Source organism: Poeciliopsis prolifica, unplaced genomic scaffold, assembly GCF_027474105.1.
Source record: "Poeciliopsis prolifica strain line A6 unplaced genomic scaffold, Auburn_PproV2 SCAFFOLD011, whole genome shotgun sequence".
Taxonomy (NCBI): Eukaryota; Metazoa; Chordata; class Actinopteri; order Cyprinodontiformes; family Poeciliidae; genus Poeciliopsis; species Poeciliopsis prolifica.
In genome coordinates this window covers 6,138,478-6,159,327 of record NW_026562386.1, presented here as the reverse complement: position 1 = coordinate 6,159,327, position 20,850 = coordinate 6,138,478, and the positions used below count along the sequence as shown (strand labels likewise).

At 38.2% G+C, this 20,850-nt stretch overlaps 1 protein-coding gene and 2 long non-coding RNA genes across 3 annotated transcripts in view; 1 reads left to right on the top strand and 2 right to left on the bottom strand.

The window, feature by feature from the left end:
• Positions 1-231, bottom strand: part of LOC129363985 (uncharacterized) — a 77,716-nt gene extending 77,485 nt beyond the window's left edge. The window contains exon 1 of the long non-coding RNA XR_008606380.1: positions 122-231. This is a non-coding gene — a long non-coding RNA (uncharacterized LOC129363985). The remainder of the gene's footprint in view (positions 1-121) is intronic.
• Positions 1-19,481, top strand: part of kif26ba (kinesin family member 26Ba) — a 100,523-nt gene extending 81,042 nt beyond the window's left edge. Inside the window, exons 13-28 of the mRNA XM_055036334.1 lie at positions 53-391; positions 1,065-1,229; positions 1,459-1,576; positions 2,638-2,842; positions 2,942-3,043; positions 3,165-3,292; positions 4,709-4,888; positions 4,979-5,289; positions 6,069-6,729; positions 6,822-7,738; positions 8,356-8,588; positions 8,726-8,860; positions 8,938-9,152; positions 11,527-11,792; positions 12,767-12,917; positions 14,279-19,481. Of these exons, the coding sequence (XP_054892309.1) occupies positions 53-391; positions 1,065-1,229; positions 1,459-1,576; positions 2,638-2,842; positions 2,942-3,043; positions 3,165-3,292; positions 4,709-4,888; positions 4,979-5,289; positions 6,069-6,729; positions 6,822-7,738; positions 8,356-8,588; positions 8,726-8,860; positions 8,938-9,152; positions 11,527-11,792; positions 12,767-12,917; positions 14,279-14,427 (4,275 nt within the window). The 3' untranslated portion in view covers positions 14,428-19,481. The remainder of the gene's footprint in view (positions 1-52; positions 392-1,064; positions 1,230-1,458; positions 1,577-2,637; positions 2,843-2,941; positions 3,044-3,164; positions 3,293-4,708; positions 4,889-4,978; positions 5,290-6,068; positions 6,730-6,821; positions 7,739-8,355; positions 8,589-8,725; positions 8,861-8,937; positions 9,153-11,526; positions 11,793-12,766; positions 12,918-14,278) is intronic.
• LOC129363986 (uncharacterized) lies at positions 4,305-11,597 on the bottom strand. The gene is made up of 3 exons (XR_008606381.1): positions 11,509-11,597; positions 4,974-5,048; positions 4,305-4,867 (listed from the first exon to the last, which is right to left on the bottom strand). It is a non-coding gene; the product is annotated as an uncharacterized LOC129363986 (long non-coding RNA).
• Positions 19,482-20,850: the final 1,369 nt, after the last annotated feature.

Genomic DNA, 20,850 nt, shown 5'->3' with positions numbered 1-20,850 from the left:
ATTAAAGAGGAAAAAAAGTGAAACATTTGAATACATCACTGTCTTTTTGCAGCAGTATACGTCTAGTTCCTCTGGAGGAGAAAGCTCCTGTGAGGAGGGTCGTATGCGCCGTCCAACCCACCTGCGACCTTTCCATCATCGCGGCGACGCCGACTCCGAACTGCCACTGCTGAGGCTGTCCAGCGACCCGGACGAGTACTCCAGCAGCGAGCAGTCCTGCGACACGGTGATCTACGTGGGCCCAAACGGAGCGGCGGTGTCGGACAGAGAGCTGACGGACAACGAGGGGCCGCCGGAGTTCGTCCCGATTGTCCCAGCTTTGCTCCGAGGAAAAACACCTGAGCAGCATCAAATACAGGGGCAAGGTCCGCCGGCTGGAGTCCAGAACAAGGTCAGGGGTCAAGGGTCAATACATCTGAAACCAAATGTAACCAAAAGTGAGGTAAAAACATAATTCACATTATCAGATGAAAATCTTCCTCCTTTAGTTCAGTCAGGATTGCCAAACTTCTTTATAGTTGCTAAATGTCAAAATGAAAAAGATTTTTATGGAAAAATATTATAATGTGATTCAAAGTAATTGAAAAGTTATAAGTTACACTATGGCTGATGATGGAAGATTCTGACTGGTTTATTCACAATATGCGTATAAAAAGGAGGCAACACCTCAAAACTACTTCCTCCTTGAGAGACATGGAGCAGAAAATGAAACAGGAAGCTATTATGGACTTCCACATCTTATTGCTCCTGAGGTACAAGTTGATGCATTGTGTCCCAGAAATTAATGGATTTTGATGCAAGATGTGCAAGTAAAAGCAAAAAACATTGTGTAGAGGCCAGCTGGAGGTGGTAAGAATTATGCACCAACAATCAGCCAGCAAGAATTCATCACTCCAAAAGAAACATCAGATTCCAGTTTCCAAAGCATTTTTGTGTAATTTACAGAAAAATGTCTCTTTTCAACAGTATGAACAGAGTTCCAGTGCATTAACTATCTGAAACCATTAAAAAAAACTATTCAAAGAATTTGATTATAACTTAATGGCTTCCTTTCCTACTTTCAGGCTCAGACAGACGAGCAGACCAGTGGCCCAGTGCCGCCGCAGCCCTCCCAATCACTGCTTGGTCAACCATTGGCTCCAGTTCCAGAGGAAGGAGCCGAATGTCTCAAATGCAACACCTTCGCTGAGCTGCAGGAGAGACTGGACTGCATTGACGGCAGTGAGGAGGTGACCGATGCCTCCATTTATAAAAAAAACCCCAAAAAACCCACTGGAAATGATTGTGAAGATTAAACTATAAATCGTTCCAACCAAAAGATATTTGATTTAAATTGTTCTATGCTGTGTGTTCATTTTCTTCAATATAAGCTTCAGTTCTACTGTTTTTATGTGGAACGCTAAATCGTAGAAAAAAATTAGGTTGATATTGAAGCAGTTATTCTTTTCATTTCTCCAGGTGGCAAAATTTCCCTTTGAAGAAATTCCCGCAAGCAAACCCAGTGCCAAGCAGGAGTCATGTCCTTCCTCATCTGCTCCAGGCTCTGCAGATGGGCTGGATGCCGAGGCCAAAATAGGTAATTTAACCGATGTACTGCCTGAGATTTAAGTTAATATCTCTTCCCAACACCTTATTACAATAAACATGTAAAAAAAAATAAGAACAATAGTTCTTTGTCATTATAGTGCACCTTGTTACTGCAAAAATCTTTCAATTGGGCATACAAGCATAAAAATTAGCATGCTCACCCCTTAGGCTGTTGCTCATATTTAGCCTCATGATGACTGCCATTTTGCAAGATGGCTGCAATTTTTGAGCCTTCTAAACTAATTACTGACATAAAATGTTACTAATTTTCATGTGTTGGATTAACTTTTTGTTACATCATATATTATGTACTTTAAAATCATATTAATACAACTTTAAATACTAATATGTTGAAAAGTCAGAAACTGAGGAAGTTGCTGTTTGTGAGCCTCACACCAATTGTCAACTTGGAGAAGGTGAAGATGTGTGACAGAAACAGAGATATTAATGGTTAACATAAGCATCTGCAAATTTTTTTAAAGATACTTAACTGTTTAGCATTAGCTTTTGCAAAAAAAAATTGTTTTGCAGTTTAGTGTTAGCTTGATCTGCTAATTTTTATGTACCTAGCAGTTTTGTGTCAGCTTCCAATACTTTTGTGGTTAGCAATTTAGCATTACCATCAGCTTATTTAGCCATTTAACACTGGCTTCTGCTCATTTTTTATGTGTTTAGTCGCTTTGCGTTAGTGGACCTTTTTTTGTAAATTAGTAAATAGTGGTTGGTTAGCCATGCCCACCACTGGCTAAAACTACTGACAATTTTAGTGCAAACATGTATTCTCCATTACAACCATCTTGAAAAATTGTATAAAATTATCGATAAATATGATTTTCCTGTCCAATTATGTATGATTTGGAACCACACATATTCATCAGGGATAAATATCGACAAATTTAGTGCAAAAATACATTTTCTTAGAGGGTCTTGGCACCCAATTTTAATTTTTCAGAAAGAAATGCCCTGGAAACATGTTGCCAACTTAGGTTCTTGACTCTGCATATGAAAGATTTTACTGAAATATTAATTCACCTGCTCCATTACCGGCAGCCTCTAAGAGGAGAAGCAATGACCAGCAGCTTCAAGAGATCAAGGAGGTGGTGGAGGAGGCAGAGCTCGCTCAAACAATGATCCACAGTTTAGCTCAGGCCACTGGATGCCCCCTGGTTACCAGTTCCAGGAGCATAACTGGGAGCAGCAGCATTATCACCTCCAATCCCTCACACAAAGCCAAGAACTCTCAGTTACATGACAGGTGAGGATTGCTGGCATCTGTGTGCTGTCTCAACTCTGACATTTAGACGTTTCGGCTGTTCTCGGGGAAATATATGACGTCAGCTGTCTCCTTTTGAAGCCATGAGAATCTGAATGCGGTCGGAAATATTGAGGGGAAGGCTCGTCCTCTTGGGTCGCCGCGCTTGGGCATCGCAAGCCTGACAAAAACCTCAGACTACAGGTGAGGCATGAATTACACTGGAACAATAATTTGAATATCTTCATATTAATCATTTCCTGTGTTTTCATAACAGCTTATAATATAGAAATGTGTTATTTATTGTTGTTGTTTCCCCTCCCAGGCCTCCATCTTCCCCATCACAGCGATGTAAGGTGTACACTCAGAAGGGTGTGATGCCATCAACACCCCCACCATCCTCACACAGCCTGGCTCAGGACGGCCAGGCCACTGAGGCTTTGACCTCTGATAGTAATTATTATCATTATTATTATTGTTTTACACAAGTAGCCGGGATTAATAGAGCTTACAGAACTTCAAATAAAAGGAATTCTTTATTCCCAAAAATAAAAGTGTTCTCCGAGTTGCAAAATTAAAAGTTCAATGTATGGAGCGAGGGCGTGCTGTGTTCGACTCCCGGCCCCGGAGTCGAACCCGCCGAACGTCTTCCCCTCTCCTTCCTGTCAGCCTACTTTCAATAAATCAAACAATAATCCTCGGGAAAAAAAAAAAAAAAAAAAAAAAAAAAATATATATATATATATATATATATATATATATATATATATATATATATATATATATATATATATATATATATATATATATACAAAATACTAGCATAAAGCTCCTAACTTGGAACGGTTTCAACAAAATGGCGCAGTAAAAGCACTATTAGCACTCGAGATGTAGCAACGCGGCTTCACGGAAAACTTAAACACAACGGTACAATAAACCCTCTAAAAGAGGACAAACTTAAAAACATGACGTGAATTCAGACATTAATTACCGAAAACCTGGATTCTTCATCCATGTGGCCATAAAGACTCAAAATTGTCCTTTTATTCCGCTTTACCCGTTAGAATGCGAGAGGATGAAAAGGAGAGATTTTTTCAACTTCCGGTAATTCTAGAACTCTCTGCAACAACAGCACCACCTGCTGACAAAAATAAGGATTACAACCAGAAGGTGAAATAAAAGCAAGACAGGGTTTACAAAATATATACAGGTACTGGTTTTTCACCAGACACAGACACACAACCGCAGTTTCTGTTAAAGTTTTGTTAAATTAATTAAGAAAAAAGTAATTTGACTGATATTATTTTGTAATTATATTCATAATTTTCATTTTGGGCCTTAAAATACCAACATTATCACATTACTATATTTTGGACCATCTTGTGATGTAATTTTTAAATATTCAATCATTTATCTTTTAACCAGTTTTTTAATATTTGAGTAGCCTTTTTACCAAATACTTTCTTCCTCTTTTTCCATTACTTTATTTTAAGGATAACTTTACAGAACAAAACATAAAAATAACATATCTCTTCCTGATCCACTTCAAAGAAGAAAAGCAAAGCAATTTTAGACTGAGATGTAGCAATTTTTTAACATGGCTATGCACAATCTAATAGAGGCACAGACAATTTCTTACTCTTTAGTGATTTCTTAGACAGCTACTTTTACTTTTGCCTAAATAAAAATATGTTCAAATAGTGCTACTCCTACTTGAGTGCAATTTTTGGGTACTCTACCTATCTCTGAATAGTAGCTTGTAACAGATAAATGCACCATGTAACAAATTTACCAAATACGTCAATGCATGCCATCTGAACTTGGAACACATTTAATTTCAACGTTAACTGTGCTCCTGTGACTCTGCAGACAGTTTGGCTGCAGACAGTGGCCGCTCCTCCACAGAGTCACTGCTGTCCAGGACTTCTCCTGCAGGGATGAGCCCACAAGTCCGAGAGCCAACCGCATCCCTCTCTGCCAGCCTGGGCTCAGCTGAGACACTCTGTGACGACGATGTCCCACCGATACCTTTGGACGCACACAAAGACAGTAATGACATATAACTCATGAACATTAGACACAACTGACTGATAAATATGCTTGAAAGAATAAGTTTTTCTCTTCCTTCCAAAACCTTAGCTGCAGCAGCATCTATAGGAGGAAGTGGGACTCTTCTCCCTGGGGAGGATGATGTAGTTTACACCATGGCCTGCAGAGATGAAGAGGACATTGTCGCTACAGCTCTTGTTGAAGACCAGAGCTTGGTCTGTCGTCCAGTGAGCATCATCAGCTTTAACAGCGACTGTGGCTCTGAAGCTGCCCTCGCTTTAGAACCTCAACCCATTGCCATTAGCAGTGACGCTGCTTTAGATGGAACAATGGAAAGTTACCACCTGTCTTCAGGAATTGCAGCAAACACAAGCGTTAAGGATGTGGTGGCAATGGCAGAGGTTGGTGGGACTGTTTGGCTTTTGATTTTGGCGAGGGCTGAAACAGACTTGGAACCCTTTGCAAAAATATTCAACTTTTAAAGCATTTGGTCACATTACAAACAACAAACTAAACTGTATATCATTAGCATTTTTCAGGATAGACCAACACAAAGTAGTACATAATACTGAAGTCAAAAGCAATAGATTTATGGTATTTTATTTTTTTTTACCAATGACTTTAGCCAATTGGTTCCAGAAATTATCTGAGAAGTGAACCAGCTTCTAAAACAATAATTTCAACATCTTAAGGAGAGCAATTCAATCCAACATCTGAACATGGAAACAATGTGAAACAATGTGGCAAAACTTCAAAGCTACTAAAACTGACAGAAAAGCAGCCAGGAGATCCATAGTTACTCTGGAGGGGCTGCAACGGTCAAATGTTTACTGTTTACTTCACAACTCAGAGTGTTTTAGAAAGCAGTGGCAAGAAGAAAGCAATTGTTGAAATAAAACTTCATCTAAAAGTCATGTACCAGACTTAGCTTGGAAAGAAGAATGAGCAACAACTCCAGCCTAGTTGCGTAAAACTTACATTTTCTTCCATTTCAAAATCACTTTGTCAGAGTGATAAAATCCCAATAAAATCCAAAGAAATTATTTGTAGTTGTGATATAACAAAAGCCTAAAAGATGTGAATACTATTGAAAGACACTGTAGTAAACTAAAGAATATATTTCTGGTGTATATATATTTCACTGTATATTCAACAGTGACTGTGTTGCTCACTGTTGCAGGAAGCGATGGCAAAGTTGCGGACTGGTGAAACTTTAGCAACAGGAATGTCAAACTCCGGATCACCCATGTCCTCTTGGATGAGCGATCTCAGCATGTGCAGCGAAGCAGATCAGTCTATGCACAGCTTCAGCCAGTCTCAGAGACAGCAAGGAGAAGCACTGGCTGATTCTGAAGTCAGCCAAAGCTTTGAAGTTGAGGTTTTGGATGGATGTAGGAGTGGGGGAAGCTCAAGAAGAGGCAGTCTGGAAGGAGAGCTCGATCTATCAGAGAAGGCGTCGGATAAAGGGACTCCAAACAGAGACAGGCAGAGAAAACTGCCACCATCTATGGCGAAAACTAACATTCAGATTCTGCCTGGGCCTGGAAATCTTTCCCCTTTCAAGACTACAATAAGTGTTCACCCTTGCATGGTTGTCAAACCCATGATTATACATGAGCCCACAATCCTCTCTTCCCCAATAAAGACGGCCTTAATGAAAGACACAGGGAAAGCTAAAGCTGAAATTTTAGCCTCCATCTCCAGTGAGATAAACTTTGAAGACCCTTGGTTGAAACGTGGAATGGAGGAAGGAAGGCCTAGAGAACTTATCTGTGAAGTTAAGCCAGAAAAAAGGGAAGTAGAGCCTTTAAAGAGCCAAGGAAGGGACTTCTGCAAGGACGGTAAGAAACAAGCAGCTATTGTCCTCAAGCAAAATGCATTTAGTTTGTATTATTTCTTTATCTATTTATTTTCATGTGAATTCTCTCTTTAGGTGGGGATCACAGTAGCTCTGGATCAGGCGGTGAAGTGGTTTCCTCTCCAGACTCCTTCAAGAGAGTTGTGGATGGTTGCGAGATGATCACTGTTGGTGTCCAAGGTGAATGTTTGACTGGAATCTGCAGCCAAGATATCCACCGCACAGCGAGTCTTCCCCGCGGCTGGCACCGACTCAACCACCAGGATGGCTTAGAAAGTGGAACAGAGTACCGCAACCTTGGAGTCACCAATTCAACACCCTGCAGTCCCCGTGCCACACTTGAACGTTTAGGATCCAAAGGAAAACAGGGATTGTTCTCCCACAAGAAGGGAGGAATTCCACCTCTTCCACCAGTACGAAAGTCCAGCCTTGATCAGAGAAACAGGGCAGCCAGTCCTCTCCCCCAACCCACTTATGGAGTGTCATCACTAAGCAGCTCTACAGACAATTCAGGGATCACCAGACATCGTGGTTCCAGCATCGACAGTAGTAGACTCTTCAGTGCCAAGTTAGAACAACTGGCCAACCGAACAAACTCTCTTGGCAGAGTTCACAGCTCGCACAGTGGCTCCCACCACTATGACTGCTTTTCCCTGGAGAGAGGTGAGAGCCTTATGGGGGCAGGAGGAGTTAGACGGGACTCTACTATGCCTCGCACTGGTCGCAGCATCGCCCGGACTGGCTCAGTATCATCGCCCACTGGGAACCTCAGCAGCCCCAGTTTCAGTGGAAGCAGTAGTCCAAGCAGTGCGCCACAGTCACCAGCCAAGGGCAGTGGCCAGTCAAAAATCTCAGCAGTCAGTAAATTGCTTATGACCAGCAGTCCTAAATCTAGGAGTCTCTCTGCATCTAGCACCAAGACTCTGAGCTTCTCCACCAAGTCATTAAACCATACAAGCAGCCGCAGCTCCAGCCTCCCCCCGAACGGAAAGGTAAGGAACTGCCTCTAAAGGTGTTTTCACACCTGATAGTCCAATTGGCTCGGCACATTTGAGGACCAAAATTGCAACATTTGTTACTTTTTCTGCTGATGCAGTTTTCTTTTATGCTGCACTGTGTCAAACAAACCAAAGTCTTTGGAGAAGCGTGTTTCCTTCCTTACCTGTGGGGTCGCTACACCAACACTGAAGGAACTGGTTGTAGGATTTCTCTGTTGTTTTTGGTAACAGACCACAAGGCATTAATCTAGCTAGACTTACAGGTTTGTTTTGGTCATATTTACCCAGAATGCCCTGCGCTATAGTTTACTTCCTGCTTTTGGAGTAGCTTCCGGTTTGCTTGGTGTTCACATATGCATTCATACTGTGCCAGATTTCACTTCAACCGAACCGAGATCAAGGTTTTTACGTGGATTAGAGTTAGGCCAATTGTGCTTGTAAACCTCCCAAATGAGTTCCTAGGCTAACAAACTAGAATTAAAAATAGAAAGTGGATTAAACAGGGCTGGTGTGAAACTAAACTAGAAAGGAACACAACATCTCGACCAACTCACAAGTGAACCATTGAGCTGATGATGTGATGTTGCTTTTCTTTAACGAATAAACCCTAGAACTCAGTCCAGGCCCCCGTTCAGCAGCAGCAAGGATCTGCCCCTGGATCGTGGTCGACCCAGTCCCTGAGCCGCAGTCGGGGGGGAAGTCTAACAGCCAAACTGCCTCTGCGGGCAGTCAATAGCAGAATCTCAGAGCTCCTCCAAGGAAGTGCAGGATCTCGCTCCAGAGGCCACGTCCAGGGAGGAAGCACAGATCGAGCCGAGGAAAAAGGACCTGCAGCAGCAGCAAGGTGAATTCGTTTTTATTTCATTTTGGTGAAGCTGCTCTCACACTGTTTTCCATCTTGCGATAAACAAAACAAATATTTCAATTACTGATCTGTTCATGTTTTATTTTGTATCTTGCTTCTTGACTTGTTTTTCTCAGTGGAGGTGGAGCAAGTGGTGATAACCTGGGAGAGGAGAGGGCAGCTGTGGTGCAAACACTCCCCTCTCCTTACAGCAAGATCACAGCCCCAAGGAAACCACACCGCTGCAGCAGCGGCCATGCAAGTGACAACAGGTATAGTGACAAGTCAAGGCTTGATTTTCCCCAAAATAATTTTGATCATAACTGGATTGTTTCTTTGACTCCAACAGCAGTGTATTGAGTGGAGAGCTTCCCCCAGCAATGGGGAAGACTGCCCTGTTTTACCACAGCGGAGGCAGCAGTGGCTACGAGAGCATGCTAAGAGACAGTAGTGAGAACACAGGAAGCACTTCCTCGGCTCCAGACTCACTCAGCGAGCACAGCTCAGCCACCACCTCGTCCCGACGGAGCTCCAAGAGCAGCAAGAAGAGCAGGACCAACTCAGGTTACAGTTTCACACGTTTATTAAAAGGGATCTTTACCCAAAATTTACATTTTGTACATTTTATAATTCCATCTTGGCCTGACCTGCTTCTAAAAACAGCCCACATGCTTAAAGAGAACCACCCAGCTGTTTTTATGATAATAAGTTACTGTTTTTTGGTGTTTGTAAAATAAGCCATTTCCAGAACATTTGGTCAGGCAGGTAATAGACTAATCCTAACCTATTCAAGGTCACCTCTGATACATCACATCAGCAAAAACTCCCAATGTAGTGAGGTTACTTTGGTTAATAATGAATTCAGACCAGTTTTGTTTCATCAATATCTCGTGACCCTTCATCAACCCTATGGTATTAAGGGAGCTGCCTGTATGTGTAATTTCCATTAAGATATAATTAGAATAGAAGATAAGAAATTACCACAAACTCACTGCCAACTCACTGCCAAATGAAATTATAATGAAGATAAGCAGAAAGAAAAAAAATTTCCAGCCAATTTCAGCTTGCAAATCACACTAAACAGTCAAAGGATGTCAAAGAAGATGAGAAAAACTAATGATGACAGAAATACCATCGCAAAAAAAAAAAAAAATACAGTCAAGGAAAAGTGATCAGACAAGCAAAAAGAGCAGAAAGCTGTGTCTGAAGGAGGAGCCAGGTAGGAAAGGTGACCCTGACCAGCCATCTGTGAAATGGTAAAAGGGAACGTGGCGGTGTAGGCTGTAATGAATATATATTCACCAGAATCTAACACAAAGAGGTTGCTAATGTACCTGCCAAATGACTCTCTTCTGCTTCAGCATTAGGGTGGCTGTGTGCATGAAATCAGATTGGAAAGAGTGCAGCCTTGTCTGCTGCAAGACTGATTATTGATTTAAACTGGAATTAGCCTTTCATCCCCGGTGCGTACGGTCTCACCTTCCGAATATTCAGCATAAAATCTGGATTTATTTTGCTTTAACCGCGTCAGATTCTGATGCACAAAGAGCTAATGTGCTTTCAGGGTGTCGCACAAAAGGACAGCCTTGATGGAGGAAAAGTGAATTTTGTGTCAAATGATAAAAAAGACATTTTCATTCCTCCGCCAGCTCAATCTCTCTTTGTGCCTGATTGCCATTTGATTGGATTCTTTTTTCTATACATTTACTTGACCCTCTGTAATATGTCCTAATGAAATACAAATGTCTCTGCTTGACCTTTGGGCTGAATGGAGGCCAAAGCCAGCTGAAAGTCATATTAAAATAACTGCTTTCTTCTTACGCCACATTTTATCTCCTTCCTTTCTTAGGCTTTCTGAGGAAAGTCTGTGATTACAGTATTTAGACTACAGCTTAAAATACAGACTAATTAGTACTCCATATTTGACTGACACCTTCCCTCCTCCATTTCTCTGTCTGTCAGAGAAACTCATCTCTGTTTGCCTCAGGGCCACAGTGTCGTCTTCAGGACAGACGCACAGATTCACTGCATTTATTCTAAGAAAAGAGAAACTCAAGTTGGTGGTTAAAATCAGCCCAGCAGCTTCTGTCCCTATATCAGTGGTCACCAAAGATTTTCTGCAATGGCAGTGTGCCCCCTGTAGGGGGCGCACCCCTCACTTTGGGAACCACTGCCCTATACATTAAATAAATTATAATAAATAACCCTAAAACTACAGAGCAAAAGCTCAAAATGAGCTGTTAGCATTTGTAAAAATAAACATAGCTAAAATGAGCAACATTAATAACAGTTTAAACAGAATAACATCTCTAAAATAAAAATGCAAAATGAATCCCATCATATCTCTGCCCATCTCCAGTGATTGCTATGTATATTCTGCAAAGATATAGAATCAATATTTATTTTTTTCTGTTTGTCCCTCATAATCGCAAACCTCAATTTATTTGCATTTTATGTAAGATTTACACAGAAAAGTGTCGAGTTGGGAAGTGGGAGGAACATTACATGTTTCCAGTGTTTTTAAGAATCACTGCTTCCTTTATTTTTAAAGTTTCTGTGAAAAATAGGACTTTGGGTGGAATACAGTTGAAGCAAACAGGAAAATGACAATTGCAGCCTGTCAGGATGAGCTCTGGCTTTTATGGTGAGGCTAAATTTGACTTTTCTCTGTATTTTAATTTTTTTTTAAAGATTTATACTAAACATGGCTACATTATAGATGTATTGTCAAGTACATCGCTTTTAAAGAAAATATTTCACTTAAAAATTGGTAGAAAATGGCTTTTCAGAATCTATTTTAGCATTGCAAATTAATTTAATCACACATTTTATATTGAAAAAAGGCTTAGTCATGTATTTAAGGATTTGACTCTTTGTAATTTTATAATCAAATTGTTTTTCTACACGTGTAAATACTCACTCCTTTCTCTTCTTTTAGGCCTCCAGCGGCGACGTCTGATTCCAGCTCTGACCCTGGACTCCTCGTCTTCGTCACCTTCTCAGCGCTCCTCCAAACAAGCCATTACGTCCTCCTCATCCTCCTCCTCCAGTGCAGGAGCATGCTGGGTGGACGGCCCACTGGGGCCTCCTGCGTCCTCAAACCATCGCAGTGCAGCTGCATCCACAGAAACCATTGAGATCAAAGTGTACGAGATTGACGATGTGGAGCGACTGCAGAAGAGAAGGGACAAAGGAGGGAGCAAGGTAGGGTTTTGTTGACATATTTTGCTTCCTTAAGCAAAATACAGGTTGAGAAATGAACCATACGAAACATGTTTATAACATTTTTCCACACAAAATCATCCTGAGATCATGAGACTTCATTCTGTTCAATTCTGCATATTTTGAGCTGTTTGTGGGTTTCTTAAAACTTTAAATCCAAAACAGCTGCTATGAACTTAATGCCAAAGGACAGCTGGGTGTTTATTTTTTTCAGACACATGTGCTGTTTTCAGAATCAGTTCTGAGTCTGCTGACAGATTATTTCGTCTTGCTATAAGTGACATATTTATATAAAATTAATTCCTTAATATTTTTAATCAATATTGAGGAACTGTTGACTTACAACAAGTTCCTATATCAGGTAAAATGGTTATTTCAAGTGGACGAAAAGATTTTCTCTAATAAAAAATAAGCAAAAAACATTTGATCATATTTTGTTTTTGAAGTGAAAGAAGAATCAGAAGACAGGAAAAAACACTGAGATATAAAGAAGAAACTATTTTTACAATATAAAGTACTCACTACACACCATGAGCAATGTGGAGTCTTCCTGATGCAAAAGGGATTTGAGGAACAGACTGCAACTTAGGAAATTATTGCAAAAATATGCACAGTGCAGGTTTTTGGGTTTCCATTGTTAAGTCTCTGTGTATTCAAGGGGGACAGAGTTGTGAGCTTTGGAAAAGAAGGAGGGAGAAAATAGCATGAAATATAGATTTTCCCTGCAGCGGCCTTAAGAAAGCCACTTAACCCCCAACTGGTCCAGCGAAGCGGCTCTGTGTCCCACATACCCAACTGTGGTCCAACTGGGAATCAATGAGGGGCGAATGTGTGCAGCCGCGTGAATGTTAAACACGGTCCTGCTGAAAGTGCTTTGCAAGTTGCTCCTCTGGAAATGTAAAGGTAAATAAAAACCCTTTCACTCTGCTGACGCTTTCTCTGTCTGCGTGTGTCAGGAGGGTGTGTTTGTCAGCGCCAGGCTGCGTGTGTTGGAGCACCGCCAGCAGCGAATCAGTGAAGTCAGAGCCAAGTACCAGTGTCTGAAGAAAGAACTGGAGCAAACCAAACAGCACTTGATGCTGGAGCCACACAAATGGACAGCTGAGTGTAAGTGTAGCACATCAGGGAACATGATGTGTGCGAGAGCAGATAAGACGTCGGCAGCTGGTTAGAGGAGGCTTTTAAGAGCTCATTTGTCAGCAATGAATGTATTAATCCACTCATTTATCACGCACATATATTTGCCTCATTTAGTATTCAACTTTATAGTTTAGCCATATTTTAGTCTAGACTGCTTCCTTCATTTTCTCTACTCATCCTCTGCAAAAAAAAAAACACTTTAAAAATGGAGAATATTTCTGGATAAAGAGAAGCAGCTCTGGTAGCTTTTGTTACTGAACCTTCATTAGTAATTTTCTATCAACATCTGTTAATAGTTTCTGTTTACTGTAGAAAAGTTTTATGTTGGGATTTTCTGGTTTAGGCTCAAGTTTCCTACTTTATGTTGGAATAATACATTAAATAAATAAAGTGTAAGTCACATGAAAAGTTGTTGACTTAGGTCACGTGTCAAACTGAAGGCCCGGGAGCCAAATCCGGCCCGCCTATAGCTTTTTATGTGGCCCTCCAGACTATAGAAATAAACACTTTAGAGCCTTCAAGAAAACAGTTGTTTGCTCAAATGTTATTTTACCAATCAAATCAAAGCAGTTTTTACCTGAATGCTGTCAAATTACATGAATGTGAAAAGATGTTTAACTTTAAGAAGTGCTGATCAAATGCAGAAATACATATTTATTTATATTAACACTTTTATTGATACATTTTACCACTACTGGCTCTATGTTTACATTTGTGATCTTGATATCAGACGTTCCTGCCTTAGATGGAGGACAATCTTAATATTTTGGTAGATTTGTTAAGTCATACTTTTGCATTTTCAGATGATGGGCAGAAAAATGAGAAAATGTTGTTACAATAAGACATTTACATTATAAATATGTGAACTACAAACAAGATAGGGTGGCTTGTCTTGCAGTGAATTGTTTCATATAAATATTTTTAGTTCGCACAAAGCTTTAGATTGGCCTTTGGTTAAGAAATAGGGTTGAAATTCCCCTTTTATGCTTTTGTTTTAGAATGATTATACTATGTGATGCTTTGAATAATCAACTTTTATTTGTCCAAACTTGACACAATTACACAAGACATGCTTTAAAAGGTAGTTTTCCTCTTCCACCATGCAACAAAAAGAACCAGAACTCACTTTCTTGATCTGTTTTAAATGTAACAAATGGTAATTAAAAACTCCCAGCTCAATTATTTTTTTAATATGAATGATTATAATTGTACATTTTTGAACCACCACTAATGTTATATTGAATGTGATAAATATTTAACGTAAATGGCTACTGGGGATTCAAATAAACATACAAAAAAACGTAATTTATCCTTCCTTCTTTTTCCAGTCGAACTGCAGCAGCCCTATAACGTGGACTCAGTGGAGTATTTGGAGGCACTGGAAACGGTGACCAACAAACTGGAAACCAGAGTTAACTTCTGCAAAGCCCATCTCATGATGATTACCTGCTTTGATGTGTCCTCAAGACACCGGTAGACGGATGAGAGGCGGCCAGAGAGACCACAACGAGAAAACGTTATTCTAACAGTGGACAAAAGAACGGAGCGACCCGTTAGATCAGATGAACAAATAGAAAGAGCTGCAGTGAAAACGTCAAGCTTTTAGTGTTTGAGTGAAATACTCAAAGAAGAGAAGGAGATTGGATTACAGCAGATTACTGAATGAAAATCAAACGCCACTCACACTAAGCTAGGAATGTACCGAGAAAAAGAAAACCGGACAACAAAATGCCACTTTTGAAAAAACAACAACAAAGAAAAGGTGGAAGAAATCAGACCTGTAGTTTATTTTCATTTTTTATAAATAAAAATAAACTACACTTATGACGAATGTAATTCACAGGTACATTACTGAACCTGCAATGAGGTTTAATGACAGAAAGATGCTGAATTGTATTCCTGAGAGAAAGAGGAAATGATTAAGATAAGTGCCTTCAGAACATTTCTAACACCACCAAGACCAATTCTTTCTGATTTTTTTGTGTACATGCTGTTGGTATGGTGCTAGTGTAGAAAAAAATTGTATGTCCTCGGAAATGTTCATTTTGCAATTTCCCAGTGTGATGTTTTTCTGTGGGTTGGTGTTTCCCAGTTCGATTTTTAAAAAAATGTTTTAGTGTATTACCATTGGTTTGTCAATGTGAGAAACTACAGCTCTGGAAAAAATTAGTGATCAGTTTCTCTTAATTTTACTTTTTACAAGTAAATGTTGGAGTAAAATGAGCATTGTTCTTTTATTCTATGAACTATTGACAACATGTCTCCAAAATTCCAAGCAAAAATTTTGTATTAGCAAAAAATGAGAAATGGTCAAAATAACAAAGACGCAGTGCTTTCAGACCTCAAATAATGCAGAGAAAACTAGTTCATATTCATCTAGAAACAACAATACTAATGTTTTAACTCTGGAAGAGTTCAGAGATCAATGTTTGGTAGAATAACCAGGAGGTTTTCAATGGGGTTTAGTCAAATTTCTTTCCAGAGCTGTACATGACCGAAGCAAACTCTGGTACGAGACGTGGGGATTTCAGATTCAGCGTGTAAGGGCGCAGAGGAAAAGAGAATCTAATTTACGGAGCAGTCTCTGCCTGGACCTCTCTCTCAAATGACGCACGTCTGCGTTTCGATCAGCAGGACTCAGGAGGATTCCTGCGGCTCAGGTCCCCTGGTACAGATGTGATCGCTTTTCCATGTTCACAGAGGAAAGAAGTGTCAGAGTCGGAGGTGGAGCGGAGGTGAAAAGATCCGTCTCTGATCCACTTTTAAATGCATCCATAGACTGACTGGCTGCTGAGTGACTGGCCGTTATTTGTATCCGTGTTGTTCTGCTCTACTCTAAAAGAAACTGAATGATTTGTAAATGTGTGTGTTTTCTAATAAGACTTCTTTTTTATTTGGGAACAATGGGACCATGTAGAGGCTATGTGTGACGACAAATAAATACTTAAAAAGAACTATGACAGAAAAAGATATAATAGTACAGAGTATGGTATTGAAATTGAATTATAAATTTCTCAGTAAAGGAATTAAAGTAAGATTACATTGTGTTGAAACACTAAAATAAATAAATCTCACTTATGAAAGTCATAGCTCTCTGCCTGGTTCCATTTACATTGAATGGATAGAAACGCTAAAGATTTGTTAATGTTATTATCTATGGTGCTTGAGATGTTTATGATCTAAATGTTTGTAAAAAATATAAATAGATGAAAGAGCCTGTCTCCCTCTACAGAAATGTCGTCTTCATGTATCTCTTCTCCATCACAGGAATCACCGCTGTTATCCAATAACTCCAGTTTACCTTTGCTGCACATCGTGTTTTCTCAAAAACGTTGCATTATGGGATTCATTTTTTCAAAGCTTTGCTTGATTTTTCTGTTTTTATCAAATTTACCAAAAGAAACACAGTTGAAATCTAATTTTTACATAGACTGTATAAAAAGACAACTTTTTTCCTAAATTAAACCACTTTCCTTAAAAAAAGAAAATGCCAGAATAACGGGAGAAAGAATAGTTTAGAGAACCTTTACTACTATTTCTAAAATCAGAAGTTTATATACACTGTAGTTTAAAAAGTTTCTGTTTAATTTATGTTGATTACAAATTAGCCTTTTGATGCATTAATGCAGCACCTCAAATATACTACTTCATTGTGTAAGATTGTGGGGAAATTCAAAAGAAATTGGTCAAAACACTCAGGAACAGAATTATAATGCTCCACAAGTCGTCTGGTTTATCCTTTGATACCATTTCTAATTGGCGGTATTAACACTGTAAGAATCTTCCTGTTGGAGGTTTTGTGTCCCAGAGATGGTCATGATATATTATGAAATATACAGCTCTGGAAAATATTAACATGACCAGTTTCTCTGGTTTTGCTTTTATAGGTATATGTTTGAGAAAAATGAACATTGTTCTATGAACTACTGACAACATGTCTGTGGGCTCATTCTTATGCTTTTCCAGAGCTGTATGTGCAACAAGTCTACAACAGGGATGATAAAATAGATGGGATCATGAGGAAATAATATGAGAAGAAAATATTGAAGAAATATCTCAACACATCTGTTTTGGAATTGGAGATTGGATAAAAATGGTCTTAAAAATTATCTTTAATCCCAGATATATCATCAAATTAGTTACAAAGTGCCTTAAGAACAAAATTTGTGTTTTTGAAGTGGCATTCATGTCAACTTCTGACTGAAGTAATAAAAAAAAATATTTCTGGCATTTACCACATAAAAATACTTTAACAGGAAGGGATTTAGTCTGCGCTAATGTCAATGAGGAAAAACATGGATGCGTTTTTTATACATTGTATGTATTTATGTAGTTCAGCTGCATTTTGTCGAGTCTGTAATTTTGGTCAGTGTGGCTGTTTAAATGAGATAGAGCCATTGATGTTTATAAAAAGCCATGATTTGATATAACTTAGGCAACAAGAAGATTTTAATGACTCTGTTGAGTCAATTGTTTGGGGGATTTAAGATGACGCCATTTATTTTTTTTTTCCAAAGTAATCCAGCCCACCTGTCATGAATGAAAGTTTATTTATTTTAAGCTCAAATTGAAAATACCCTAATTAAGCTTCTTATTTATTTACACCCTCTGATCTTGGAGTTTCTATGCATTTAACAGCAAATATCTGTACATACTTTGATCCGTCCATGCCACATATAAATATATATGCTGTGTACACATGCCATATATGCAGTCACTTTTTATTTTACATCTTCTTTTGTTGCTGCTGGTTTAGTTTTCTACATTTGTTTTTCTTTGGGGAATTTGATTTTGGGTTTGGGTTTTTATTAAAGCACCAATCCTCTGATTATCAAATAGATTATTATCCATCTATAACTAAAAACAAAGTACAAAAATGTTGCTGCTGTAAATCAAGGCAACATAAAAATAATAAAGGCATAAACTATTTCCAGCTTTCTTTCCAGAGTTTTAATACATTTCTTCTGTTTAAAAATACCAGTTTGTTGTTCTGTATTTGCATATATGTAAATATTTTAAAGATAAACTGTTTTCCATAACTAATGTTGTTGATGGCAGAGTTATTGCTGAAGAGGTTTATTGAATATGCAACAAAAAAAATCTAAAACCAAGAAACTCAGTAAATATAAGGCTCACATGAACAAAAGTAGACAGTGTTTTAGAGATTAAACTTATGCTTCCAGTAAAATCACTAAAAAGATCACAAATGATCACAACTTTTAAAGATAATTTTAAATTTCTACGTTTCTTTAATGTGGCAGTAGAAAGCATATCTGTGGTGTGCTAACAGTGTTAGCAATGCTTACAAAAAGCTAACAGTAGCTAACTTTGTAAAATTAATTTTAATTGTAAATCAAGCTTACAAATACATAAATTACCAAAAGTTTGGAAAAAGATTAAGTTTCAAAGTTAGGCTTTGCATCAAAATAGATATGATTGTCCTTCTATTTTTACAGAAATTATCAGATAATTTGCTTTTTTCTGCATTGGGTTTAGCTTTATCCAAAGCAACTGGCTCTTCTTGATTAACTGTATTACATGGTATTTGTGATTTTTTTGTTCTTTTATTTTTGTACATACAGTAAGTTGTGTTAAAATCTTTTGAACCCACAAATCCTAAGCTCTTTATTCTTTTTTTTAAACAAAAAGATGCTGCGTCCATCTTTTTGTCCTTTTCTGTAGGCTACATTGTCTTATGCTTCGAAAACTGAACACATTTTTGTTAAATCTCTTGAATGAAAGCTGGAAGTGTAAACTTTTATTCAATCTTGAATACTTTATCTCAGATCCAATGTTAATAATAAAGTCCAAATACAGGAGAAGTTAACTGCAAATGAGCACAAAAAGAACAAGAATATCAGGTAATAAAAGATTAGAATTTTTCAAATGACAATTTGTGGAAACAGAAATACCCAAATTTTGATTATCAATAGCTTACTGTAATTAGTAGAAGGTAACTACAATCCTTTACATGTTTCCAGTGTTGAGATGATAAGTGGGAGGTTTCCCCTGAGTTGCTGTCAAATCTATCTCCTTTGGGTAGTGGTTTATAATTCAAGCAATAACTTAATATCAGCAGAGAGTTTGGTGTTAACGCTAAAGTGAGTCTATGTGAAATATGTGGCGTAATTAAACCAAATTATTACTTGTTTATCTGAAGCCTTTGCTAATTATAATGTGTTATAAGAAAATCTGGCACATCTTAAATTGTTACAGAAAAATGTGATGTGTCGAGAGAAAATAAAAACACTTATGAAGACGTAATAATTTCTATTTAAATAAGTGTTTGAAAAGTTCCTGTACAAAAATATCCTTAATAACGTCAATAAATGTCTAACAAAACACCAACAAAGGGTGAAATGAGATAAAATGCAGTGAAAATACTCTGGTTGTATCTATGCTTTCTCCATAATTCAAGATTGTATGGCCCACTGTAGATCTCCTGCTTCAGTAAATAAGGTCTGACTCTTTTGATGGAAAATAAGACAGATGTAAATAAGGTAAATAAAGGAATGTATGGAAAGAATTTCACATCTGACTCTATTGATTTTGTACAAAGAAAAAAGTTGCTTTATGTTGTTTGTTAAATCTTGATTAAATATGAAATGTTTTCACGGTGATAGTGACAGATCCATGAATGGACGGACGGTCAAAGTCTATCCTTATTCAGCTTTTACAAACCTGCTTATGAATCTGATGTGGAAACATCAGATATTATTTTACAACAATGAAACTTACTAAATCATAAATACCAGTATATTAAAAAAATTATACACCGCATAAAATCTGCCATTCAAGAAACAGAAATGCAGAGAAAGGAGATTACAGGTGGGGAAAGTAGCTTTCAAAACCACCTGTTTTGGCAGTAATTGGACGAATTTAGATAAATTCTGAAGCTCAAGGTAGGAGAAAAAGATTGAGATTGAGTTCTTGGTGGCAAACTTGTAATTACATTTAAAATTAAAATTACTCAATAAATATTTAGTTAGTTGCTACATTAAAGATGTAACGGCTAAAGATAAGGGAGATGTGAAAAATAGAGCTGTGATTTTGAGACAGTGAGGGAAGTGAGATATGATGGCAGGTTGATAATATAAAAAGTGAGTAAAAATGATGGAGTGCAGCAGGAGGAAAAGTGAAAATTAAAACTGGTAGAATGAAGGGTGAACATTAGCACCACTGAGCTCAGGTCGACTACACCGAGGCAGTTAAGCAGAGATGAAATGTCAACTAATGCAGGATTCATTTAAAAGCCTCCTGGATACAGATGAGTGTTGGTGACAGTAGATTTAGATTAAACAGTGGTAAATCTAATTAAATGGACATTATGCAGAAAGAAAGGGAAATAGAATAAGAAAAACAGGGAAAAAAACAGCCACACTGCAAAATAAAGGTCAGAGGAAGAAGCAGTGTATTAGTTCACTACTCTTTATAAAATAAATAAATATTAAAGGTGTGAAATTAGACCTTAGCAAATGTGAAAAGAAAAAAATAACAGCAACATGACACATATAAAACACTTTACTATCCCGATCTACCCTCTGACTAACACACACACTCACCCACCCACACAGACATAGAGGAAGTGCAGTCATCAGTTTGAATATTTCAGAATTTTGGGATTATCTCTGGAAGCATTTCTATGTGACATCACACAGCCACAGAGAAACATACAAAAACAGGAATTACTAGCGAACAGTGTATGTGTAATGGATAAGCAGAGAAGGAAGGATGTTTTAAAATTCTGGCTTAACTAAACATACACACACTGAATCGTGTTTTCATGACTTGTGGGGACATTTCATGGACTTCCATTCATACGGCCCTTGACCCTATCCCCTAACTGTAAACCTAGCCATCACATAAATAACTCCTAACCCAAAGACAGCATTTCCCTTCA